The sequence below is a fragment of the Pezoporus occidentalis genome, unplaced genomic scaffold (genome assembly GCF_034315485.1).
Source record: "Pezoporus occidentalis ecotype Australia unplaced genomic scaffold, CSIRO_AGI_Poc_V1 ctg393, whole genome shotgun sequence".
Lineage (NCBI taxonomy): Eukaryota > Metazoa > Chordata > Aves > Psittaciformes > Psittacidae > Pezoporus > Pezoporus occidentalis.
In genome coordinates this window covers 109,198-134,903 of record NW_026915717.1, presented here as the reverse complement: position 1 = coordinate 134,903, position 25,706 = coordinate 109,198, and the positions used below count along the sequence as shown (strand labels likewise).

The following is a 25,706-nucleotide window of genomic DNA, read 5'->3' as shown; positions in this document are numbered from 1 at the left end:
CAGAGCAAACCCCTCCTGAGCCCGCAAAACCCCTTCGGTCTCAGCGAAAAGCCGGGAACAAAAAGGGATTTTTCTCCCCCCCCCCCCCCGGGTATTTGCTGCACGGAACCGTTCTGAGCTGTGATGTGAAACCCAATCCCCCCAGGCAGGACGGGGCTGCAGCGGGTTCAGCGCTGCCACGCTTGGCCTTGGCTCTGACACCTCCCTTGTCCACCTTCGGCCCCGCGCAGGGGCATCGCCTCCCTTTGCTCTGCAGGCTCATCCCATCCCCACACCACCTGCACGCTGCAGGGCAGGGAAACACACGAGCCACCCTCCCATCTCCCGTTCCTGCCCCTGGAAGCCGTGGCCAAGGGAAGAGATCACAAAGCCCTTTCCCGCTCTGCAATTCCCAATACATCTCCGTCTGCATCAGTCACTGTGCCAAGGGAAGGAGATGAATGGCTGAGCCTCCCCCCTTCTGCTCCGAGCACAGGAACAATACAAGCGTGATAAAGGAACTGGCCTCCACGAGCATCCTCCCACCTCCCACCATGGGCTCTGCTGGTTCCTTTCCAGCTCAGTGCTTTTTCCATGAGAAAATGCCCTGGGAAAGGGACTCTTCAGTGGGGGAGGACGTGTGTCCATGACGCCCTAAAGCAGAGGCACCAAACGCCTTTCCTTCCAGGCAGGAAAAGGGAATCTTCCTAAGACAGCAGAGGAGGCCCCTGGAGCTGCTCCTCGGCCCGGCCCATCCCATCCCATCCCATCAGTTAAAGAGCCCCCGGAAGGCAAATGAACAGCCAGGAACACCATGGGTTAAAGTTACCTGGAGCACGACGCCTGCATCCTCTGGCAGGGCAGGGAGCTCTGGAAGAGCAAAGCCCAGTGGCTGGGAATTGAAGAAAGCCCAACTGTGGCTGCAGCGTGCAAAGGGAGCAAGAACCCCGCGGTGCTGAGTCCAGGGCTGGGCAGCAGCACCACAGGGACGGGGAGCTGCTGGAGTGAGGCCAGAGGAGGGCATGGGGATGAGCAGGGGCTGGAGCAGCTCTGCTCTGGAGGCAGGCTGAGAGCTGGGCTGGGGCAGCCTGGAGAAGAGAAGGCTCCTGAAGGGGAGACCTGAGAGCAGCTCCAGTGCCTGAAGGGGCTGCAGGAAACCTGGAGAGGGGCTTGGGACAAGGGATGCAGGGACAGGCCAAGGGGAACGGCTTTAACCTGCCCGAGGGGAGACTGAGCTGAGCTCTTAGGCAGAAGCTCTTCCCTGGGAGGGTGCTGAGGCGCTGGCACAGGGTGCCCAGAGAAGCTGTGGCTGCCCCATCCCTGGCAGTGCTCAAGGCCAGGTTGGACACAGGGCTTGGAGCATCCTGCTCCAGTGGAAGGGCTCCCTGCCTGTGGTTGCAGATGAGCTTCAAGCTCCCTCCCAGCCAAATGAGTCTGATCTTGATTCTGACTCTTCTCATATCCAACAGGTTCCGTTGCTGCTGGAACACCTGTTAGTGTTAAAAAGAAATCCCAACACTTTTCCCACTCGGAACATGGGAGTGAAACCCAGGGCATGGAATTGTGTTGGGTTCTTAAGGCACACAGAAGTGACTAAAGAGGATTAAGGATGTAATTCTCCCTTATGAGGACTCACTGAAGAGACAAGAGCTTCGGTCAAACGGGTTATTTAATAGGACTCCAAATGTACACACAAGTGAGCAAGGGGCTCCCGGTGCCCCCAGCTCCCCGTCCAGGGGTGCACACAGGAGATGTGCAGGAGGGGACTCACACCAAGTGCCTGCCAGGTCAGGGGAGAGCTGCAGCGGTTCAGTGACCACCACCCATGCAGAGCCGTGCTCGTGCTGCACCTTGGGCCATGTCCTGCCCCAGCTCCAGCAGTGGCTGCCCCAATGCTGCTCGTGGTCCATGAAGGCTCCTGCCGTGCCTGGGGGCTGCTGCAGCGGCGGCGGCAGCGCAGGAACACCCGCTCCTGCTCCAAGTCCATGCGCTGGGGCTGTGGAAGCTCCGGATGAGGCCCCCGCGCTCAGCGCCTGCTGCTGGACCTGGGTGCTGCTTGGGAGCCCTCGGTGCTGCGGCCGCGGAACCCCGAGGCTGTGACCTCCTCCAGGAAGCTGCCGAAGCAAAGGGAAGGTGAGCGGGGAGCAGGGCAGCTCCTCAGCCCGCGGGGCGCAACGGCCTCGAGCGCTGGACCTGGGCTCAGGACTCATCTTCCCAAGGGAAAAGGCAGCGCCCCAGGAGCTGGTGAACAAAGGCAGGAAGAGCAGCTCCAGGCTGGGTTTGCTGCTCCCCCTCGGCCTTCCTGCGGGGAGGATGGGGCAGGAAGGGGCAGGGTGGAACCCTCCCGCTGAGGCATCCGTGCCACGGCACAGCCAGGGCAAAGCAGCCCCTTGGGTACCCTGGGGCACTGCCCAGCTCCTCAGCCTCACCTTCCTCCCAGCCTCACCTTCCTCCCGTCCCCACCTTCCTCCCACCCCCACCTTCCTCCATCCCCACCTTCCTCCCGTCCCCACCTTCCTCCCGTACCCACTTTCCTCCCGTCCCCACCTTCCTCCCATCCTCACCTTCCTCCCGTCCTCACCTTCCTCCCGTCCCCACCTTCCTCCCGTCCCCACTTTCCTCCCGTCCTCACCTTCCTCCCGTCCCCACCTTCCTCCCGTCCTCACCTTCCTCCCGTCCCCACTTTCCTCCCGTCCCCACCTTCCTCCCGTCCCCACCTTCCTCCCGTCCCCACCTTCCTCCCGTCCCCACCTTCCTCCCGTCCCCACCTTCCTACCATCCTAACCTTCCTCCCATCCCCACCTTCGTCCATCCACAACTTCCTCCCGTCCCCACCTTCCTCCCATCCCCACTTTCCTCCCATCCTCACCTTCCTCCCATCCCCACCTTCCTCCCATCCCCACCTTCCTCCCGTCTGCACCTTCCTCCCATCCCCACCTTCCTCCCATCTTCACCTTCCTCCCGTCCCCACCTTCCTCCCATCCTCACCTTCCTCCCGTCCCCACCTTCCTCCCATCCTCACCTTCCTCCCATCCCCACTTTCCTCCCATCCCCACCTTCCTCCCGTCCCCACCTTCCTCCCATCCCCACTTTCCTCCCATCCTCACCTTCCTCCCATCCCCACCTTCCTCCCATCCCCACCTTCCTCCCGTCTGCACCTTCCTCCCATCCCCACCTTCCTCCCATCCTCACCTTCCTCCCATCCTCACCTTCCTCCCATCCCCACCTTCCTCCCATCCCCAGCCTCCTCAGACCAGCTCCAGCTCTAACTGAGCCCTATGGAAACCTCTGGCACTGCCCATTCGCACAGCTGCCTCCCAGGCAGCACAATGCCGGAGCACATGCTCCGCTGCATCCCAGTCCCTGCAGGACCTCCCAAGGGAACTTCAGGGATTCTGGGGGCCAGCCCCCACTGAACAGCTCAGTTTGAGACTTAGGCACAAGTCTGACCTCTGAAGCCAAGTGAATGGCTCCACAAATGAGAATCTACACCGGTTCAGTGTGAGCCCAAATCTGCTTCCGCTCCTGTTCCATCCCTAGGAGCAGAGCCAGGTGAAGCACTGACAGCTTGGGGAGTCCCGTTCTGGAATGCTGGGGTGCAGCTCAAAAGCCTTCTATGGACACGGCTGAAGTCCCCAGCCCTGAGAGCCAACCCCTTTGGCAGCAAAGAATCCCGGCTGCGTGAGGCTGGCCTCGTCTGGAGCACAAACCAAGCATCCCCTCCTGCTGCTGCTCCAGCTCTGGGCTGCTGGAACATGATCATGGAAGCCTGGAGAGGTTTGGGTTGGAGGGACCTCAACCCCTGTAGGCACTGGGAGCTGCTCCAAGGTCTCCCTGCAGCCTTCTCTGCTCCAGGCTGAGCCAGGCAGGTGCAGAAGGCCCCTGCTGTGGGGCACCCCCAGGTTTCGTCCCATGGGGTTTAAAGCATCCCTGCTCAGTTCCCCACCAGCAGAGTGAAGGAATGAGTCAACCTAGAGACTGGCCGCATTGCCAGAGAAACCAGCCTCCTGGTAACTCCAGAGCCTATGTGGGAGCGTTGCTGTGGCTCTGCAGAGCCTTCAGCTGCCTCCCGAGCTGCAGCCCTCGTGCTGGGGACTGCAGTGAGGGAATGCCATGGGACACAGCTCCATTGGGGGCCACTCATCACAGCTCCTGGGGCTGCACACACACAGAGAGAGGTTCAACCCCGTGTCTTGTCCTGGGGATTGCACCAGAACCCCCAGAGCGTGAGCTGCAGGTCAGGGAGGGGATGCTCCCCCTCTGCTGTGTGAAGGGGAGACCTCAGAGCAGCTCCAGTGCCTAAAGGGGCTGCAGAAAACCTGGAGAGGGGCTTGGGACAAGGGATGCAGGGACAGGCCAAGGGGAATGGCTTTAACCTGCCCGAGGGGAGACTGAGATGAGCTCTTAGGCAGAAGCTCTTCCCTGGGAGGGTGCTGAGGCGCTGGCACAGGGTGCCCAGAGAAGCTGTGGCTGCCCCATCCCTGGCAGTGCTCAAGGCCAGGTTGGACACAGGGCTTGGAGCATCCTGCTCCAGTGGAAGGGGTCCCTGCCCGGGACTTCAGATGAGCTTTAAGGTCTCTTCAACCCCAAACCATTCCATGATCTCGCCACCATTAGAATCATGCATTGTGGGGGGGCTCAGCTGGTTCCTAAGGGGGGTACAGGAGCACTGCCTGTGCTGGTCACTGTGATCGCAGCAGTGGAGCCATCCCTCCTCCAGCTCCATTTGCAGGCATTCCTCAGGCATCCCAAGTTCCACACAGGGAACCTCTTGCTGCTCTTCCCCAGAACCCCAGGATCCTGCCAGGAACACGTGGGCACCCACCACTGCATCCCAGCTCCAGCTGGGAATGCCCCTGACAGGGTGAGCATCAAACCACCTGCAGGACCTGCCCTGACGGCTCCATCTCCAACCCCTCCCTCTCTGTGCAGGGAGGAGGACCTGGGGCTGGTCCAGCCTCCCCCCACCCAGAGGCCAGTACCCAGGGAGGGCTGCACCAGCACAGGGCTGACTCGAACTGGGTAAGTGGGTCAGGCTGGGTATCCCCTTGGATTAGCCACAGCAGCTCTGTGCTTAACCTGCGCTCTGCCTGAGTCAGCCCCATGCACCAGATGTTGATCCTCCTCCTCCTCCTCCTCCTCCTCCCAGGCTTCCATTTGTGGTGGATTATTGACCATGGTTTAACCCTTCCTCCTCCAAACCCAGCAGAGGCTCCTTGAATCCCATTTTCGTTGGGAAGCAGAGGGAAGCTGGAGCCACTGGCTCTGGCTGCCAGCCTGGAGAATCAGGGAATCCAGGAATGGTTTGGGTGGGAAGGGACCTTAAAACTCATCTAAAGCCCCGTGCAGGGACTCCTTCCACCTGAGCAGGCTGCTCCAACCTGGCCCTTGTGTCCTAACTCCACCAGTAATCCCCCGGCCTCCCTCTAATGAACTGTTGCTTATTCCTGCAGGATTAGGGTTGATATGTCACCATAAACAAGGAGATTGTTCTATTAATGCTCCGAGCAGCCCATGTAAGCACACTAATCCCCTGCTTTCATTGTTCTTACCCATCCAACTTCAATTGTGCTCAACATCTGTGGTGGGAGGGTGCGGGATGGCTTAAGGGTATCCATTCTGCTGCTTCACAGAGCAGGAGACCCTGCAGGCCTCCGGTGATGGTGATGGTGCTGGAGCTGGGGCAGCTGATCTGATTGAGGACCGTCTGTGTTGGCCTGTGTGGCACTGAGTTAAAGTGGGGGTGAGAAATGCTCTGCGTAGGGATGGGAGATGAACCGTGATGTGTTTGTAAGGAAGGTGCCAAGGTGGGAGCAGGCTGGACCCGAATCACTCTGTGACTCCAGGAAAAGCCAGGATCCTCCCTCCCTTCGCTGCACTGTGCTTCTCACCCCATGGACAGGGTCACTGCTCTGCCTGCAGGAGCTGCTCAGGCCACGCTTCCCTTGGGAAAGGCTTGAGCTCACTGACTCAGATATTCCATTATCATTCCCGTGGCCTCTCAGCATCTCATTCAACCCACCAGAGAAAAGCAAATCCCTTGGGACAGGGCTATTCCAGTTTGGAGTGGGACCCATCCTGGCGTTCCCAGGCAGGACCTTGTAGCTGTCAGCCCTAAACCAGCACCAGCCTTTGTTTGCTGCCCACTTTGAAATGCAGATTTTGATAGAGTCACCTTGTTCTTTCTGTAAGTAATTCAGAGGCTGCACCAAAACGTGGTCATGGGAGAAGCCCTCAACTGACTGATGCTTGTTTCAGCTCAAACCTATCAAGGTGGAGGCCAACAACAGAGCTGCAAATCACAGAATCCCAGCCTGGTTTGGGTTGGAAGGGACCTTAAATCTCATCTGCAGCCACAGGCAGGGACCCCTTCCACCGGAGCAGGATGCTCCAAGCCCCTGTGTCCAACCTGGCCTTGAGCACTGCCAGGGATGGGGCAGCCACAGCTTCTCTGGGCACCCTGGGCCAGCGCCTCAGCGCCCTCCCAGGGAAGAGCTTCTGCCTAAGAGCTCATCTCAATCTCCCCTCGGGCAGGTTCAAGCCATTCCCCTTGGCCTGTCCCTGCATCCCTTGTCCCAAGCCCCTCTCCAGGTTTTCTGCAGCCCCTTTAGGCACTGGAGCTGCTCTCAGGTCTCCCCTTCAGGAGCCTTCTCTTCTCCAGGCTGCCCCAGCCCAGCTCTCTCAGCCTGGCTCCTATGGGAGCTGCTCCAGCCCCACGGCCTCCTCTGGACTTGCTCCAGCAGCTCTGTGTCCTTCCCACATGGAGGACCCCAGACCTGCACTCAGCATTTGAGCTCCATCAAGGAGGAGAGACAGCCCCTGCTCAGAGACCTGCTGCACACACACAAAGGACACAGCTGCCCCCGGGGCACCCACCAGCCACCAGCAAAGCTGGGGCAGGCACCCAAAGCTCCAGCCACCGTGGCCCAGCCCTCCTGCTCACCCCACTGCTGACCTTCTCCTTCCATCGCTGCAAGGCCAGCACGAGGCAGGCTCACATTGATGCTGGTTCAAGTTTGATGCAGGCTGATGTCAAAAGCAGCCTCCAAATGCACTGGGACACTATGAAGTGACCCGAGTGGATCGGAACCAGGCTGTTCTGTGTCCCTGCAAGATGACGAGAGACTTCGCTTGTCTCTTCTCATCAAAGAGCAGCCAGGACATCTGCTCATCTCTTCTCCTTACTATTTCTAGGCTTGGTTACAACAGGATTTGGTTCAAAGGCTACTTTGTGAAGCAGAAGGTCGAGCAAGCTGGGTAATTTGGGCAGGAATCAGTCGATATGTGGGCTAATACAGACTTGCCTTTGTAACCCAGTTCAGAAAAGCAATTTACTTCTGGGTTAGCATCAGCTCCAACCATCTGACATGAAGCTAAAAGGGCTGATTTCAGAGCAGACACTGTGAATCTGGAGGCTTTGGGCATTTTAGGATGATAAAAGCCACTGGATTTCCTTGTGAGGGACTTCAGCTTCCCACTGCAGGCCTGTGCTTTGGGGTGAAGCTCTCCTGCCACCCCAGCCCAGTGCAGCTGCTGCACAACAGCTTCTCTCCCAGCACCTGGGTGTCACCAGCTCCGTGCTGCAGCACATGGGGGAGATGCCACATTCCTGCTGTCAGCCTCCCTCTGACACCCCAGGGGCCACGGACACATCCTTAGGGATGTGGTTGGAAGGAGCAAGAGCTCATCCTCCTGGGCTTGGCCAGCAACAAGCTGTGCTGACAGAAAGCAACCTCCCCTGGGCTCACTCAGTTGGGTAAACTGGGTTCAGGGGACATTGTTTGGACTTAGAAACACCAGATATTTCATAGGGAATCATGGAACCACAGAGTGGTTTGGGTGGGAAAAGACCTTAAAGCTCATCTAGATCCATGGGCAGGGAACCTTTCCACTGGAGCAGGTTGCTCCAAGCCCTGTTGAGCACTGCCAGGGATGGGGCAGCCACAGCTTCTCTGGGCACCCTGTGCCAGCGCCTCAGCACCCTCCCAGGGAAGAGCTTCTGCCTAAGAGCTCAGCTCAGTCTCCCCTCGGGCAGGTTCAAGCCATTCCCCTTGGGAAGGCATTCCATACTGACAGGAGCTGGAACATCCCAGACACAGGGACTGAGGAGATGAGTGAAGCTCAGTGTGGTCCGTGCTCAGATCCTAGAGGGACCAAGCCCTTACAAATGTCTGGCCTTCCAGGAAAGGCAACTGGAAGCACACAGCATTCCGATAAGGAAAGCTCTGTTCTCCAGGGAGCAATGCAGAAGACACAGCCAATACTCTGCAGGCTGGTGGGTGGCAGAGAGCCTGCAGTGGAATCACAGCACTTGAGCTAATCATAGGTACCTTCACTGCTAGCAAATGCACTTCTCCAGACTCCACCAGGGGCAATGAGAGCACAGCCAGGTCTATGCAGGTTTGAATCCCCGTGTGCTGCACCAGCTTCTCATTCAGAGCAGAGTACGTGGTGAATTATAAGCAGGAAAACCCACACACATCTGCTTCCCTGCCCTTGAGCTCCAGAAAACACACATTAAACCTTCAGCTTGGCGACATTAAACCTTCAGCTTGGTGACATTAAACCTTCAGCTTGGTGATACATCCCTCGGGCACAGTGAACAGGGCTGGGCTTGGACCCTTTACACACATCTCAAGCGGGATGAAGATCCCTCAGGAGCTGCAGATTCCTGCTCCTGTCAGCGGAATCCGGAGCAGAGAACCCGGGGTTACCTCTTGGTGTTGTGGATCGTGGTCCCACCGAGCACCACGCGGACACCCGGGTTGGTGCGGTTCAGGTTGTAGACAGCCAGCGCCTCCTCGTAGGTCGCCCCTCCAATGATGAACACGATGATATCCTGGGGCCTGCATCAAGATGCAACCATGGGGATGGGATCAGACAACACCCAGGGATCAATCCTGCCCTCCCCAGGCAGTGCTGAGGCAGCGATCCTGAGCACGTCCCTCCCCAGCCCAGGAGGGATGCGACCACGCAGCCCATTAAATCCCTGCTCCAGCACTGGCTCTCCTAAACGTTTACAGGAGGTGCACGCGGTCCTCAGAAGCCTCCTCAGCAGCACCCACCCGCTGCAGCCCGCGGAGCTCCTCCGTGACACATCCCCAATGTTTAATGCATGAGCCAGACGCCGGGGAATCAGGAGCAAGCCAGGAGTCACCCGAGGACAGCAGCGATGCTCCAGCCCTCCCGGGCTCGGTGTGAAGGGCACAGCTCAGCTGCAGGCGGCTGTTACCCTCCCTGGCCAGCATACAGCCACTGGATGGCAGAGGGAAGCAGCATGAGGGGAGAGGAGGGGAAGGAGAGAAGTGCCTTTGCACAGCACAGCACAAACCCAGCCATATGCTGTGCACATTCTGCCTTCAAAGGAAACTTGCAGCTTCCCCCAGCACCCTCCCCAGCCTCGGAAGTTTTCCACTTGCAGGGATGTGCTTGCAGCCCCTAAACCAGCTCTGCTGCCAGCTACAAGCTGAGAGAACCATTCCTGCAGGATCCCCATGGTGGATCCCATCCAAGAGAACCATTCCTGCAGGATCTCCAGTGTGGATCCCATCCAAGAGAACCATTCCTGCAGGATCTCCAGGGTGGATCCCATACAAGAGAACCATTCCTGCAGGATCTCCAGGGTGGATCCCATACAAGAGAACCATTCCTGCAGGATCTCCAGGGTGGATCCCATACAAGAGAACCATTCCTGCAGGATCTCCAGGGTGGATCTCATCCAAGAGAACCATTCCTGCAGGATCTCCAGTGTGGATCCCATACAAGAGAACCATTCCTGCAGGATCTCCAGCATGGATCCCATACAAGAGAACCATTCCTGCAGGATCTCCAGTGTGGACGCCATCCAAGAGAACCATTCCTGCAGGATCTCCAGGGTGGATCCCATCCAAGAGAACCATTCCTGCAGGATCTCCAGCGTGGATCCCATCCAAGAGAACCATTCCTGCAGGATCTCCAGGGTGGATCCCATCCAAGAGAACCATTCCTGCAGGATCTCCAGGGTGGATCCCATCCAAGAGAACCATTCCTGCAGGATCTCCAGGGTGGATCCCACCCTGTTGCTCATCTGTTTGAGTCAGAGCAGTCAAGTCTCTTCCCAACAAACCTGTTGCAGCCTCGAAAATCCCCTCTGCTTTCCAAGCAGGTACCTCTAGAACACAACCACTGAGGCGGTGGAAGCAGCAGCTTCATCTGCTCTGTGTAAGCTTTGCATCAGTGACAAAGCACATGGAGCATGAGACTGGGATGACCCTGGAATGCACCTGAACTCTGCTTCCTTCCTGCTGAGAAGCCAACCTGGGCATCCCAGCGATGAACATCAGGGAATGTGGCTCCAGGGCTCCTCAGGTGAGCTCCCAGTTTAACAGCTGAATATTCCAGCACTTCACACAGGAGGAAAAAGCAACTTCCTTGAATAACCAGGAGCCAAAGTTTTGCCTTAGAAAACATCCATGGAAAGCAATCCCTGCTACAGAGGAGCTGGAGTATATGATTCAGAACAGGACCACCCTCCCTGTCCTCCAGGGCAGAGTGTGTGAGCTCAGCTGAGAAAGCATCCAGCCAAATGGCTCCACATTCCATGCTGCAAGCTGCTGCTTCCAAAAAAGGAGACCTGATCCTCAGTGCCTGAGGGAACACCTCACCCATCCCTTCAGCTGGGTGTCAGCCAAAGACATGTCCAAAGGGTTCCAAATGCTTCTTCTCCTCAGGCAGTCAGCAGGAACACTCACCTTCACAAGATCACAGGCAGAAAGACTGTGTCCAGCCACAGAATGCTCTAAACTAGATGAGAAACTAGCTCTAACCTGAGCTGTGATGGGCCTTTAGACAAGGGAACTTCCTAAGACGTGTCAATAAGGAGGTAAATAACTGTGGTAACCTGGGAGAGACATAGGATGAGCTGAGCCTGGATCCCCAGGGACCTTTTCCTGCTGTTTCCCAGGCTGCTGCCTGGTTCTGGCCCTGGAGGCCCCAGGGTTGGTTTTAAGTGGAGCAGTGACGCTGATGGGCTGGGTGCAAACCTGCTGCTCAGAGACATAGCAAGGTGGAAGGGACTGCAGGCTTGAGGGATACAGGACCAGGATGATGTTTGTGGGAAACAGAGGAGAAGCAAAAGGAAGCAGAATTCCTCACTGCTCTCTCCTAGGAACCCTGTTCAGTGCTCTGCAAAGAGCCCCTTTCCTTCCCGCTGAATCCGGACCAGGAGCTCTTCCTCCCTTTCAACAACGATGCATTTAATACAGCAAGAAGGAAGTTCAAAAGAATCCTTTCCAATTCTTTGCTGCTCAGGGAACTGCTTCCCTTTGATCACAAACCACAAAGCTTTGGGCCTGGCCAGGCTGAACTCCTGCCACTCACTGCAGCACCAGCCTCTGAAGGTAGCGCAGCCCCGCTTGCCTTGTGGAATGATGGAATCCTAATTCCTCACTCAAAGTGGTCTGGCATTAAGGCAAAACCAACAAATGGGCTTTTGCTTCCAAACCTGCTTGCTGAAACCTGGTTTAGATGAGCCTCCATCTTCATGGTATTGAAGAGTCAGAGCTAACACGGGGCTGCGGCCCCCACTTTATGCAGCAGGTAAAGACCAGACCCAAGAGTATTTAGGTGCCTATTTTTGGTCAGTTGGGAGTTACAAACCCTCATTCTATCAGCTCCCAAGTCTTAAACCCAACCAGATCTCCCATTTCCACCCTCCTAACACAGAAACCACCCTCACAACCACATGCCCTTAGGCTTTGGGTCATTTTGCAAACATCTGAGCCAGCAGCAGCACCAGCGGACCCGGCCACTGTCTCAAGACCAATCCCAGACCATAGGAAGACTTTGATGAATTTAAAGGAAAGAAGAGTTTGGAAGCTCTGCCTTTGTATTTTGGGATTTACTTTAACAAAAGTAGGGCAATCCCATCTTTTAGCTGAGAGACAGCCTGTGGGGAAGGGAGGGAGGTGAATGCTCCATCTCTCTTCATCCAGCTTCTGGTTTCCTTCAGTTTGAGGTAGGGATTAACCTTTCTTTGCAGGTTATTTGGAGCAGGATTCTCAGGGGCAGGTTCCTGGGCCCCTTTGCCAGACACATTTTCAAGAGGAAACCAAGTGAAAGAGCTCAGGAAAAGGGAAGGAGGAACTGAAAAGAGAAGCTAAAGGCAGAAGAGCATCGCTGTTTCTGGCTAGCTCAGGCTGGGGGTGCCTGGATGCAGTTCCTGCTGTTCTGCAGGTCTCAGTTCAGATCTACCACCAACTGCATAATCAACCTCCTCTGGCTGGGCTGAAATCCATCTCAGTCAAGGGCTGGCCTCAAGGACAGTGGTTCTGTTGCTGTTCACAACTATCAACCCCCCCAAGCCACCCTACCCAAACCCCACATCTGATGTTAAAGGGAACATGTGGAGCAAGGCCGATGGGGTTTCTTTTTGGTCTACCAGGGCCATACTAAAGGAACTGTCTCTTGTCTGACTGCAATTCCTTCTCATTCAGGACTAAAATGACATTGGCAAAGATCCAGGGAATCTCTGGGCTGATTCTCCCCACGGATCACCTGAAGGAAGCAAAGCAATGGCAGGATCTCCTCCTCCAAGGAAACTACCACTGGGAGGTTCATTCCCAGGGAGGAAACTGCAGTGCCAAAGGAAGGATTTGTCCCAAATGCTGTCCGAGGAGGACTTATCCTCTCCCTACAGATACAGTGCCCTCACTCTGAGGCCTGTATTTACCTCTCATGACTCCAGTGACAGCAGATGAGCTGAGCTCCTGCAAAGTCAGCTAGAAGCAGCCAGGGCTCTTTTCAATCCCTGTTATTAGCCATATTCAGCAAGATCCTGTTCTCCTCAGGAATAGCAACTGGCTCAGAAGGGAGAGCTTTGCAGTTGGACTATTTTTGGGACTCTCCAAATAAACACCAGATGGCATGGACTGAAGTTAGGGGGCACGTTGGAATCCAGCATGTGAACATCCTGGCAGCAACGGCTCCATCCTTTACCTGAGCCCTTACAATGGCAATGTCACATCTTGGCCAGCAAGAAAAAGACAACCTTGATAGTCCTCTCCTTGGGAGTACAAGAAAGACCTACACAATGAAGCCATTTCTCTGCCAAGCCTAAACCTTGTTCAGCTACAACAAAGCAAGTGGCCACACGGGAAGGAGCTGCTGTTAGTTCCAAGCTGTGCCCCAACAGGCCCCACATACCTGTCACGGAGAGTGTTGGGACCCAGGTAGGGATACTGGCTGTCCTTGAGCTTTCCTTTGATGAGCTGATCTAGTGTCTCCTGCAGGAGAGGCTGGTGCTGGGTGTACACATTCTCAACCCCCTGCAGTGTGAGAGAAGCTCTTGTTAGGAATTCATCCAGCAAAGGCAGCAAGAGAAGAGAGAAGGTGGGCAAAGGCAGCATCTGATGGCTACATCATGTGCTCACCACCAAGCTCCAGCAACTAACTCCCATGGGCTTCAATGAGAATTATGCCCTCAAAGCCCAGTGCATTTCCTGGTGCACCTCTGACATCCCTGCTCTGTGAAACAGCCATCACTTCATCCAGGTCACATCCATACCTTCAGTCCTTTGAGGAACTGCTTGGTGATGGCTACAGCATCCTTGGGACTGAACAGGTCACTGCCCCGGACCCGTTTCCCTCCATACTCCACAACAGCAGACACCAGCTGTACAGAGAGAGGCAAAACCAGACCCCTGTTATCCTGGGAAGCAGCTTCCAGGCAGTTTTTGTCCAGTGAGGCTCAATGCAGGTACTGGAATGAGAACTGAGGAGTCAGGGAGATTGCTTGCAAGCGGATAATGCAGCAGAGAGGCAAAGAGGGAGAGCAGAAGCATTCCCCATACCCAGTGAGCAGCCAGTCTGCGTGACACTGCCTGCAGGAGGAAAGGGGCTTCATTTCCATAGTCTGCTGCAGTGAGAACAGATCTTCCAGACAACGTGACATCATCCTGCTTCTCCTCCTCCTCTCCAGCTGCTCCCTACACTTGCCAAGCCACCCTCTCCCTCCCAGCCCAGCTCCTTTTGCAGTCTCCAGAAGTCCCTATTCAGCAGGAGAAAAAGGGTGGGGAGGTGGACGGGAAAGAGGAAGGCAGCATGTCCCAGGCCCTGTTTACCTGCCACAGAGCCCTGCACACTGCCACCTCTGCCCTACTCAATCCTTCATGGAATCATGGAATCAACCAAGTTGGAAACGACCTTTAAGCTCATCCAGTCCAACCCTTACCCCAGCACTGCCAAGGCCACCACTAACCCATGGCACTGAGGGTATGGGAACACTTGCAGGGACGGTGACTCCAGCGCTGCCCTGGGCAGCCTGTTCCAATGCCTGAGCACCCTGTGGGGCAGGAATTGTTCCTCAGTTCCATCTAAACCTGCCCTGGTGCAGCTTGAGGCCGTTTCCTCTTGTCCCATCCCTTGTCCATAACACCTCTCACTTTGGAACTGGAAATTCAGCCTTTTAAAGGCTGAAACTCCTGCAGGCCCCAGCCAAGCTCCGGGCTGTGGTGCTATTCAACAAGAGCTGTGTTCAACCAACCAACCAACTCCACTCCACTTAATCAGAACCCCCCTGTGCTGAGCAGCATCAACAGGAGGTGAGCAGCAGGGCGGGGAGGGGACCCTGCTCCTCTGCTCTGCTCTGGGAGACCCCCCTGCAGCACTGGGTGCAGCTCTGGTGTCCTCAGCACAAGGACATGGAGCTGCTGGAGCAAGTGCAGAGGAGGCCACGAGGATGAGCAGGGGCTGGAGCAGCTCCCATAGGAGCCAGGCTGGGAACATTGGGGCTGCTCAGCCTGGAGAAGAGAAGCTGCGTGGAGAGCTCAGAGCAGCTCCCAGTGTCTGAAGGGGGCTGCAAGGATGCTGGAGAGGGGCCTTCATCAGGGACTGGAGCGACAGGACAAGGGGTGATGGGTTCAGACTGGAACAGGGGGATTTAGGTTGGAGATAGGGAAGTTTTGCATAAAGGGACACTGGGATGGGTTGAATGGAGAAGCTGTGGCTGCCCCATCCCTGGCAGTGCTCAAGACCAGGTTGGACACAGGGGTTTGGAGCATCCTGCTCCAGTGGAAGGGGTCCCTGCCCATGGCAGGGGTTGGAGCTGGATGAGCTTTAAGGTCCCTTCCAACCCAACCCATTGTCTGATTTCCCACCTGAGCCCCGGTCCATGCAGCTGGAGCAGAAATGCAGCCCTTACCTTGCGGTACTTGTCAGCCACCCCCCTGTTCCTGAGCTCTGTCATCAGTCCGGGCAGGCTGTTGCTGCTGTGGCGCTCGTAGTGCAGGGCATAGAGCATCACCAGGCGGGCAGCATCCAGCTCCGTCACCTTGGGGTTCTGCAGCAGGCGCCGCACGTTCTGCACCGGGACGAGGAGCAGCGTTAGCACACAGGCCTCCAAAGGACATGGGGTGAGGCTAACAGCAAGCCTGGCAACAGAGCTGCTCCCGGGGGGGATGCAGAGGGAGTTACACTGGGCCAGAACCACACAAGGTTTAAGGGAAGTACAGCAGAGCACAAGTTGCTCTGGGCTCTTTAGTGAAGCCTTGTGAAAGGGTTTAGATTCACAGATTCAGCTCTAGATGCTGTCATTTGTTTGAGTAATTCCAAAACTCCAGGCTAAAATCCTGGCTTTCAGGAGGATCCCCAGGAATTTTACCTGGGTAAGGACAGGAATCCACCTGCAAGGGGAGGGAGGGAGTCCCACAGAGACTCTGGTTGCTGGCAGTGTAGTGGCAATGCCTATGGAAGCAGGAAGAGTGTGAAACAGAAAAGCTATTGTCCCTCTGAGGAGATGGGCCTCAAACCCTCCCATTCAGCTCCAAGGGCTCATGTACTATGTCAGGATTAATAAGAGACCAAGGGCAGAAGAACCAAAATGTGCTGGGGCCACCACAGGAACAGCAGTTGCTGAAGTTACAGCAGGGGGGGGAACAATTCTGCCTTTATTTCATGCACTGGCTTATTCTCCATTGTGTCTGTGGCCTTGCCCCTTCCACTGCCATTAGGAGACTGCAAGAGGGAGCAGCCTGGGGCAGTGCAGCTACAGAGATGCTGATTCTTATGGAGAAAGAGCCCCCATTCCAGAGTTTTGCATTTATTTCCTATAGCTGCTACATGTTTCCAGTCCATCTCAGTTAGAAATACAATGGAGGCCTTTAGGCAAGTGGCTGTGAGTAAACTGCAGGCAGCTTCTCTGCTTTAAAATGGCACAGATACCAAGCTAGTGCAGATCAAGACCTCAATTAGCCCCAAGGTGAGCTGCAGGAAGCACCCTGCCATGCCAGGGTGGCACTGGGTGCAGGCTGACCTGCCTGGGGCTCTGGCCAGTTCCCAGCTCTCCTCCCCACAGCACTGGTAATGCACCAGCATCATCCCACAGGCTCACATCACCCCTTTCTCCAATGAATCAGAGATAACTCAAGAACAGACAGGAGGAGACCAACATCTCCAAACTGCTCTCCAAAGCCAAGCCCCTACATCCCAGCATTAATACTCTGTGCCTTGCCAACACCAGGTCACAGCACAGACACCATGGGCTGACGGGTTAGAACTCAAAGCGTCTGACTTTGAAACTGCAAAAGCTTGATCCAGAAACAATCATCGAGCAGGAGAAGCTCAGAGGCTGTGTTCAGCAAATGCATTTGATGGTTTGAGTCCCACTCCAGTACTTAGTCATCTAAGTTCTACCAAATATAAGCTATGGAACAACAGCTCTATGCTCACAAGTGTCTGTAGCTGCAATGACTTCACCAGGCCTGGACTGATTCACATCAGCTCAGGAGCTGCTAATAGATTACAGCACTTGAAGAATCTAATATTATCTCCTCTAGCCACCCACTCGGAGCACAGAATAACAAAGCTGACATGGATTTCAAAGCTGTTGGAGACACTAATCTTTATTTTCTAGCCTAACTGTGTGAAGGAGTCCATTACGTGGTGGAACTTCTGCCTTAGCTACCAAACATGAAGGAGCTGGCTTTAATGCCCAGTTACTGGTTGAACTCTGCTGTACCACAGTCACACCAACACTGCTCTTTGCTCCGAGTAGGCAGCAACCACAATTCATCACTGCTGTCAGATACTAGGTCAGGTCATGGAATCCAACCAGCCAGCATGGGGTCAAGACTTCAGTCTATCCTCAGCTATAACAGAAGCCTGTTAGGCTTTTTCAGCCCCCTCTGCCACAGATATCTTTTCTCTAAGAGGCTTTAAAATACATTTTCAAAGAAACAGATAAAAAAAATAGGTAAGAAAATAAAAGGAAAAGGTAAAAGGCAGCTCCTCAGTCGATAGCCCGTTTAGATTCCATTTCTCCTCCCCAAACCCAAGCCTCTGAACAGGGTTGTTTCCCTGGTGCCTGCCAGGAGCCAGCTGACTGCGTACAATGAAGGCACACTGCATTGTGAAATGGGAAGGCAGAACTTGCAAAGATGCTTCTCAAGCCAGTTATTAACTATGATTCATCCCTAGCTGAACCGAACAGGGAGGAGAAGAGTCATTCTCCCATCTAATGGGCCAACCCTGCAGGATTGCTACAAGCAGAACTCCCACTGACTTGCAGCAGCAAACCTCCATCAAGAGGGGAGTTCCAGGATCAAACCAGCTCGGTTCAGACAAAGCATCAAGACAAGAAGCCCGAGGTACCTGGAGAGCACTGGAATGGTCATTCTGGCATGCCAGCTCCTGCTCCACCTCCGACACCTCCAGCAGGTTCCGCTCAGCAACCAGGCGTGAGAGCTCCCCCACCACGGTGACGTGCTTGGACACCGTGCCCGACATCTTCTTGAACTGAGGGTAGTTCTCCACGAAGGCCTGCCATAGGGAAGGCAAAAGAGCTGCCCTTCAGGAGGAAAGAGAGCCAGCAAGAAGCTGCTCGGCATCACGGAATCCCACACTGGTTTGGGCTGAAGGGACCTTAAAGCTCATCCAGTTCCAACCCCTGCCATGGGCAGAGACCCCTTCCACTGGAGCAGCTTGCTCCAAGCCCCGGTGTCCAGCCTGGCCTTGAACACTGCCAGGGATGGGGCAGCCATAATCCAAGCAAGACAAGCTGTAGGGCTCTGGGGTTCCAGCAAGCTCTAAGGAGCAGCTTAGGAAGCAGGCAGGAGGAGCAGTGGCCTATGGAAGAGTGTGGCCTTCAGCAGAGAATCACTGTAACGAACACAGCACAAAAAGGAGGTTCCCACTCCCCAAAACTAGCACGCCACAGACACCTGGGCTCTGGGCACTGGTGGTGAGGGCTGTCAGTGCACAGAACGTGGTGACCTGCATGATTCTGCAATGCATGCCCAGTCAGTTGTGTGGAGATTGTCGGTACCTTCATATCTGCTATGGATTCCAACTTCTGCTGCTCCTTAGGTTTCCTCCTCTGGAAATCCTCCATGAGGTTCTTGATGTTACTGCCAATCTCTGCGAAGTTCAGGTACATGTTCTGTGTGGAACAAGACAAGGAGCTGACAGAGCTATCCCAACACGAGTCCTGATGCAAGCAAACAAGGTGGCACTTGAGCACTGCCAGGGATGGGGCAGCCACAGCTTCTCTGGGCACCCTGTGCCAGCACCTCAGCACCCTCCCAGGGAAGAGCTTCTGCCCAAGAGTTGATCTCAATCTCCCTCTGGCAGGGTAAAGGCAGTAAGATCCCACTAGGAACCTACATTGGCATAGAACTCATCATTCTCAGCAGACAGCACCACCTCCCGGAGGTCTTTGCTTATCCCCGGCACGCGGGAGAGGTCGATGCGGTTGTTGTTAATCCCCAGCAGCTCATGAACCATGGCCTGGTATGTCCACTAGCAACGAAAGAGAAAGGCAAATAGTAGAGACACCTTCCACCAGAGCAGGCTGCTCCAAGTCCCATCCAACCTGGCCTTGAACACTGCCAGGGATGGGGCGGCCACAACCAATCCAAGCAAGAGCAGGGTGAGTGCGTGGATGATCCAGCACCTCAATCCCAGGAGCCCATCAGCTATTAACATGTGCCCTTACCCAAGAGTGAGCCATTCACCTGGTTCAGGAGCGGGGTGATGGCATCATCAGAGCGGTCCAGAATGAGAAGCAAAGGAGGGACCTCAGTGCGCCGGAAGTCAAAGAGCTCGTATTCTTTGGTGATGACTTGCTGGGGAGAAAAGGTCCAAAAAGCCACCTGAGCTCATGTACACCTGCAAAATCTCCTCTTTGTTGGGATACAGGAGAACAAAAAGGGATGTCTGGTGAGAAGTAAGTGGTGCTGCTCTCTCGGGCTGCACTGCTGGTGAAGGAGGAACCCCTGCTCTCAAAAGCACCAGGGAACCTACTGCAACTGAGGGTGATGCTGAGGGGAAATGAGGTTCTTCACCTGCTCTTTGGCTGGGAGCAGGCAGAGATGAGGGATGTGACCTGCCCAAAGCCATGCAGCACATGACAGAACTGACGTGAACTGGCTGAAAAAGGGGATTTCTCTCAAATAGATCAAGAGGTAGAAAAAAGAAATGACATTTTAGTCCCTGCCAAAAATACTGAACATCTCTGCAGGTTCTCACCGGACCTTCACACACTCAGCAAGCCTCTTTGCTGGCTCCGAAGAGAGCTGGTACCGAATCATGGGACACTTCTTCAGGGACAAAAGCAAAGCTGTCAGCCCTTGAGTTGTCCTGGACAGCTGAGCTGGATCCCAGTTGCGACCCTGCAAGGAAAAGCTCTGTCATGGATCCACCATCCCCAAACTCTTCCTCACCTAAAATCTGATTCCTAAGCCTTAAAGGGAGCTGTAGTTTGAAGGAGCAGGTACAGTAGAGGCCACACTCTGCACTCCCCAGTGTCTTCTCACACAGACCAGCTCCCCTCTTCCAGACCCACCACCCCCCCAGCTTGCTGTGGCTGCTGCTCTCCCTCTTACCCACACAACAGGTCCTGGGGAACTTTTATCCTACCTGGCAGCAGCCCAAGAGGTTGAGAGAAAAAACGTGTGGATTCACTGCAATGTAATCGCCATAGAACTCCTGCCAACAGGGAAAGCAGGTACAGTCACAGGTCCTGCCAAGCCACCTTCAGCCCCAGGGGTGCATGTCCCAGCCCCAGCCACATCCCATGTCCCACCCCAATCCCCAGCAATGCACAGACATGGACTTGGATTATTTCTCCTTTCTCCAGCTGAGCCACACAAGCCCCTGCACTGCTGCTGCCAGCTCCATGCCCATCTGCCATGTACATGTTTAGTGCGTGGAGCTCTTTGTCAGCACCACAGACGTGCAGCAGCCCCATGAAACACAGGCAGCAGCAGAGCCAGGAGTGGCTCTGAAGGCTGCAGGGCAGGGAGGAACCGGGGAGCTCTCCTTCTCCCTTGTAATCCACATCTGTGTTCATCTCTTCTCCCATGGGAGGCTGCTGCAGCGCTGCTGCACGCTGTTCACGCTGTTCCAGAGCCACACTGCCCCACCTGAGCTTTTACCTTGTGTGCTGCTTTGGGGATAGAAGATCTACTAAAAAGAGCCAAAACAATCCCCTCACCTGAACTTCAGCCACAACCTCCTGCTCATCAGCCTCAGCCAAAGACTTGACATCACTCTTACTGATCACGTTGCTGAAGTCTGGAAGAGAACAACGGGGAGAGAACAGTCAGGCTCCGTGTGGGACATGGAACACACAAGAACACCATGGAATGCTCTCGCCAGGCTTTCCTATGGCAAAACAGAGCCCAAAGCAGAAGCACCACGGCCCTTCTGGCAGCACCGCAGAGCGGCAATGACATCTAGAGGCCACTTCAGCTCATCTCCCCTAACATCATCTGCTGGGACCGGGGCTGGAGGACTCCCCTGCAGCACAAAACCTGCTGAAGCTGCTCTGCTTTGCTTTTATTTGCTTCATAACTTGTACCTGCTTTCGTGTGTGCTCTTCCTATCGGAGCAAGCAGGGACAGGCCAAGGGGAATGGCTTTAACCTGCCCGAGGGGAGACTGAGCTGAGCTCTTAGGCAGAAGCTCTTCCCTGGGAGGGTGCTGAGGTGCTGGCACAGGGTGCCCAGAGAAGCTGTGGCTGCCCCATCCCTGGCAGTGCTCAAGGCCAGGTTGGACACAGGGGTTTGGAGCATCCTGCTCCAGTGGAAGGGGTCCATGCCTGTGGCAGGGGCTGGAGCTGGATGAGCTTTAAGGTCCCTTCCACCCCAACCCAGTTTGGGATTCTACAGTTCTACAATACAGATGTGGGACAATGGGGCTGCTCCCATGCACAGGCCTTTACTAAAATGCTAAGAACATGTAGATTCTAGTTTTCATGCTCTTTAAGTCACCAAATTCTATTAGGGAAGGGTACATGGCTATGAGATTAAACTGAAGCAACATAAGAGATCTTTACAAAGCAACACCATAAATCTGCATTCCTCCCATACAACTCAGCCCTAAACATTTCTGGGATTCTAATGCTTCACGTTGCTCTCTGGCAGGTTCAAGCCATTCCCCTTGGCCTGTCCCTCCAGGCCCTTGTCCCAAGCCCCTCTCCAGCTTTCCTGCAGCCCCTTTAGGCACTGGAGCTGCTCTCAGGTCTCCCCTTCAGGAGCCTTCTCTTCTCCAGGCTGCCCCAGCCCAGCTCTCTCAGCCTGGCTCCATGGCAGAGCTGCTCCAGCCCTCGCAGCATCCTCTACTGCAGTCAGTGCCGCTGAGCAGCGCTGCAGGCCAGGGCACACTCACAGATGAAGTAGATGCTGTACTTGGGCCTCCGCAGCTCCTGGATGAGGAACTCCACGTTCTCCTGCATGAAAACGGCACCAGGGAGGGGGCATTTAGGAAAGGCGGTGTGCGAGGGGCCGGGGCTGACCCGCACCGCCCCCGGGAGCAGGGCCCTACCTTGGTGGGCCGCAGGAAGCAGATGGCCTTGAGGTGCTTCATGGGCTCCCTGTTGGCGGAGTCCAGCCGCTCGAAGAGGTACACCTCCTTCTGCAGGATCTCGGACTGCGTGTACACCATGCTCACCACGCCGGTCTGCGGGCGGGAGCAGCGGCGCCGGTCACCGCGGGGCTGGGTCCCGCCGCTCCGCTCCGCTCCCCACCCGGCCCCGCCGCTCACCGTCTCCCGGTCCATGAGCAGCACCTTCATGCCCGGCCCGCTGTCCTCGATCATCTTGGACACGTACTGCTTGACGGCCAGCACCGCGTTCATCTCGGCTCCGTTCGGCCCCGCTCGGCCCCGCTCGGCCCCGTTCGGCCCCGCTCGGCTCGGCCCGGCCGCGCCGCGCTGCCCGCTGGGAGCTGTAGTCCGGCAGCGGGACAGCGGCGCGCTGGAGGGGGAAATGTGCACAAGGACTTCAACTCCCAGCAGCCACCGCGGCGCCTCCCGCCGGCCCCGCCCCCGGGGCACCCGGAAGCTGCCTCAGGGGAGCCCGGCCCGGCCCGGCCCGGCCCCTCCGCCGCTCGCTTCGCTGAGGGCGGCTCCTTTGGGCTGGCTGCGGCCCCGCAGGTTGGTTTGGAAGGGAGGGAGCTTAAAGCTCGCCTAAAGCCACGGGCAGGAGGAGCTGCTCGAGCTGAGCTGGGAGTCACGGGGGTGGGGGTAACACTAAAGCAAAGGGAAAAGGCACTTCACTGGGTATGGGGAGGAGGAAAACCCGGCCCAGAACGCAGTAACGCGGCTCCCCCCTCGGCCCCGTTCCCCAGCACCCGCTGCAGCTGCCCCAGGCCAAAACAGACACCTGGAAACCTGGCGTTTGGGGTCCCAGTTCAACGTGTTCGTGGACAGACCCTGCTGGAAGGAGAGGCAGTACCTGTGCCGCCCGCGCCTCCCTCGCAGAGGCAGCCAAAGGGGCCACCTGGGCTCTGCTCTGGTGCCGCTGGCTCAGGTCAAACGCGTCGTGCGCTGCCCATCAGCCATGTAAAGGGCATGACCGACAGCAGGCGACGGTCAGGGAGCTCCCAGGTCCAAGGGGAGCCTCGGGAAAGGCCCAGGTTGGGTTTCCCTGCAGGTCTCAGGGCCAGCAAGAGGGTTCCCGAGCAGGTAACCATGAATTCAGCAGTTGGGATTGCCAGGGTGCTTAAACCAGCCCTGCAGGAGGCTCAGGCCTGCAGGACGTGACCCCTAACTAAAGCACAGGAGAAAAGGGGAGGAGGGAAACTGAGGCACAGAGCAGCCCGAGCTTGGGCTGCAGGAAGCGGGCAGATGTGGAGGGACTGGGTGGGTGCTGCTGTAGCAGACACTGGTTGTGATGGTTCCCCTGAGCAACTGCATCCTTCTGTATTCAGCCGGGCTGGCAGCTTCATCCAGGAGCAGGGGTGATGAGATGAGGTGAGATGTCAACCACAGAGCGGCCTTAAGGCAGAGTGAGGAGGAGGAGGTGGAGTGCCAGGGCCACCAGCACGGTGGTGGTGGTGCAGGAGGCAGCACTGGAAGACTCACCTGGAGGCAGAGGGGTGGCTGTGAGCTGCTGAGCCCTGGCAGGGGACCCCCGAACCCCTGCTCATACAAGCTGCTGCCAGCCACCAACCCACCAGAACCATGGGCCACCTCCAGCCTGGCAGGGACCCGCTGTCCTCAGGGTTTGCAGCCCATCCACCCAAGTTCTGCCCTCTATGCAGTACCTGTCCAGGAGCACGGATGCGTGTAGATCAGAGAGGCGTTGTTGGAGGACACGGGGTTGCTGACCTTGCAGGTGTAAGTATCCGGTGAGGAGCTGAGGAGCACGTGCAGCTCAGAAGCACTGATACGCTTCATCTGGATCTTGGAGTGGGAGATCCACTCATAGGTCACTGCTTCGAGCCCCACTGAGCACTCCAGGGTTGCTTCGCACTGTTCCAGGTCACCCCTGATCACTTTGGCATTCACAGTGGGCTTTGGGACCAGCTCTGCAAGAGGCACCAGGATGTCACAGCCTCCCCCTTGTCCTGTCGTGGGATGCTGTGACAGCGCTCCCATGTTCCCAGCTCACCGTACACCGTCAGGAGGACGCTCTCAGTGAGCCCCTTGCCTGTCTCATCCTCCATGTACAGCTGGTACACGCTGCTGTCGCTCTTCTGCAGGCGGCTGATCTTCAGGGTGTTGTTGGAGAAGAGCTCCAGGCGCCCCCAGTAGCTGTTGTTGCAGTACCAGACCTCCCCGCTGCCGTCCCGGCCGGCCAGTTTCAAGTTGTTATTGCGGCGCCAATGGACTTCGTGGTAGGAGATTTTGCTTTGCAGGCTCGGACTGAGATATGCCACCCCGTGAACGGCCCCGACCACCTCTAATGGTGGCTTCTGGTGTGCCTGGGATGCTGGGAAAGTGGAGACCAGAGCTGCTTGGCCAGCTTGGACAAGGGGTGATGGGTTCAGACTTCAACAGGGGAAGTTCACATTGGAGATAAGGAAGAAGCTCTTCCCTTTGAGGGTGCTGAGGCGCTGGCACAGGGTGCCCAGAGAAGTGGTAAATGCCCCGTTTCTGGCAGTGTTCAAGGCCAGGTTTGACAGAGCCTTTGGTGACCATGGTCTAGTGTGAGGCATCCCTACACATGGCAGGGGCATTGGAACTGGATGATCTTATTGTCCTTTCCAGCCCAAATTCTATGCTTCTGTGTTTCTAAATTACAAATAACCCATTTGCTCACTGATTCATAGAATCATTATGGAATGGTTCTAGTTGGAAGAGACTTTCAAAGCTCATCCAGTCCCAACCCCTGCCATGGGCAGGGACACCTTCCACTAGGGCAGGCTGCTCCAAGCCCATGTGTCCAACTGTCGTGGTTTAAACCCAGTCAGCCACACAGTTTCCGCTCCCCCCTCCTCTTTCTTTCCTTCCTTCCCCCCCTCTCCCCCTCCCCGGAGGGATGGAGAGGAGAATTGAAAGAATGTAACTCCCATGGGTTGAGATAAGAACAGTGCAGTATCTAAGGTATAACACAGATGACTACTGCTACCACCAGTGATAATAATGATAAGCGAAATAACAAGAGAATACAATACCACCCCGAAACGAGCCCGACCGAGCAGTGAGTGCCCTTCTGGGTAGCTCCCAGTTACCTCCCGGGCATGATGTGCTGTGCTATGGAGCACCTCTTTGGCTAGCTTGGGTCAGGTGTCCTGTCTCTGCTTCCTCCCCTCCTCCCTGACAGAGCATGAGGCTCACGAAGTCCTTGGTCAGAGTAAGCATTACTTAGCAACAACTAAAAACATCGGTGTTATCAGTGCTGTTCCCAGGCTGAAAGTCAAAACACAGCGCTGCACAGCTACCAAGAAGGAGAAAAATCGACTGTTACTGCTACCAACCCGGCCTTGAACACTGCCAGGGATGGGGCAGCCACAGCTTCTCTGGGCACCCTGTGCAGCGCCCCACCACGCCTCTGTGTTCTCTCCGCCACGTTGCAGAGGCAGTTGGTTTCGGTATTTCCTCTTCCCCACACTAAGTGACCACAATGAAGTTGTTTTTTCCGTCGAGTTCATTTTTGTTGCTCCCCCTCCCTGACCCAGAGCAGCTCCTCACCCCCAGCTCCATGGTAGCCAGTGGGTCATTCCATGGGCACAGCACTGGGATGGGAGGAGCTGAGGTGGAGCGGGATACAGGGAGGGTTTAGCCATGAATGCATCCCCAAGGTCCCCACCCAACCCCAAAGCCATCTCCCCCCAGTGCAGCTCCCTCACTCCAGGAAACCCGGCACCATACCTTGCGTGATGCAGAGGAAGAAAAGCAGCACCACTCTGCTGTCTGCATCCAAACCCAAACTCCAACATGCAGTGGCTCCCCAAGGACCCCATGAACCCGTCTGCGCCATGTGACAGCCGCTTTTGTAAACCCCAAAGGCACATGCGCAGTTTCTTAAAA

At 56.1% G+C, this 25,706-nt stretch overlaps 2 protein-coding genes and 1 long non-coding RNA gene across 3 annotated transcripts; all 3 read right to left on the bottom strand.

Moving 5' to 3' along the window:
* Positions 1-1,855: 1,855 nt before the first annotated feature.
* On the bottom strand, positions 1,856-22,244 carry VPS45 (vacuolar protein sorting 45 homolog). Its single transcript, XM_062632699.1, has 15 exons — positions 21,996-22,244; positions 21,777-21,911; positions 21,621-21,681; positions 20,447-20,526; positions 19,870-19,938; positions 19,485-19,622; positions 18,966-19,076; positions 18,616-18,750; positions 18,278-18,391; positions 17,605-17,772; positions 15,158-15,316; positions 13,523-13,630; positions 13,162-13,283; positions 8,694-8,825; positions 1,856-2,093 (listed from the first exon to the last, which is right to left on the bottom strand). Exons 1-15 carry the CDS (start codon positions 22,086-22,088, stop codon positions 2,006-2,008), a joined length of 1,713 nt encoding a protein of 570 aa, XP_062488683.1. The 5' UTR covers positions 22,089-22,244; the 3' UTR covers positions 1,856-2,005.
* On the bottom strand, positions 8,192-8,687 carry LOC134170912 (uncharacterized). The gene is made up of 2 exons (XR_009967409.1): positions 8,547-8,687; positions 8,192-8,502 (listed from the first exon to the last, which is right to left on the bottom strand). It is a non-coding gene; the product is annotated as an uncharacterized LOC134170912 (long non-coding RNA).
* An 839-nt stretch (positions 22,245-23,083) lies between the features above and the next one.
* Positions 23,084-25,656, bottom strand: CD48 (CD48 molecule). Its single transcript, XM_062632676.1, has 4 exons — positions 25,548-25,656; positions 23,845-24,165; positions 23,498-23,761; positions 23,084-23,315 (listed from the first exon to the last, which is right to left on the bottom strand). Exons 1-4 carry the CDS (start codon positions 25,654-25,656, stop codon positions 23,230-23,232), a joined length of 780 nt encoding a protein of 259 aa, XP_062488660.1. The 3' UTR covers positions 23,084-23,229.
* Between the last annotated feature and the right edge of the window lie 50 nt (positions 25,657-25,706).

Bases quoted from the DNA above. Each gene is read 5' to 3' on its own strand.
- VPS45 (XM_062632699.1), bottom strand. From the start codon at position 22,088: ATGAACGCGGTGCTGGCCGTCAAGCAGTACGTGTCCAAGATGATCGAG. The intron at 20,527-21,620 runs GTGAGTGTGCCC...GTTCTCTTCCAG, and splicing joins GTACAGCATCTACTTCATCT to ACTTCAGCAACGTGATCAGT. The intron at 17,773-18,277 runs GTACCGACAATC...TCCCTATGGCAG, and splicing joins AATCCATAGCAGATATGAAG to GCCTTCGTGGAGAACTACCC.
- CD48 (XM_062632676.1), bottom strand. From the start codon at position 25,656: ATGGCGCAGACGGGTTCATGGGGTCCTTGGGGAGCCACTGCATGTTGG. The intron at 23,762-23,844 runs GTGAGCTGGGAA...TGCCTCTTGCAG, and splicing joins CGTCCTCCTGACGGTGTACG to AGCTGGTCCCAAAGCCCACT. The intron at 23,316-23,497 runs GTACTGCATAGA...CTCTGCCTCCAG, and splicing joins GCATCCGTGCTCCTGGACAG to GTGAGTCTTCCAGTGCTGCC.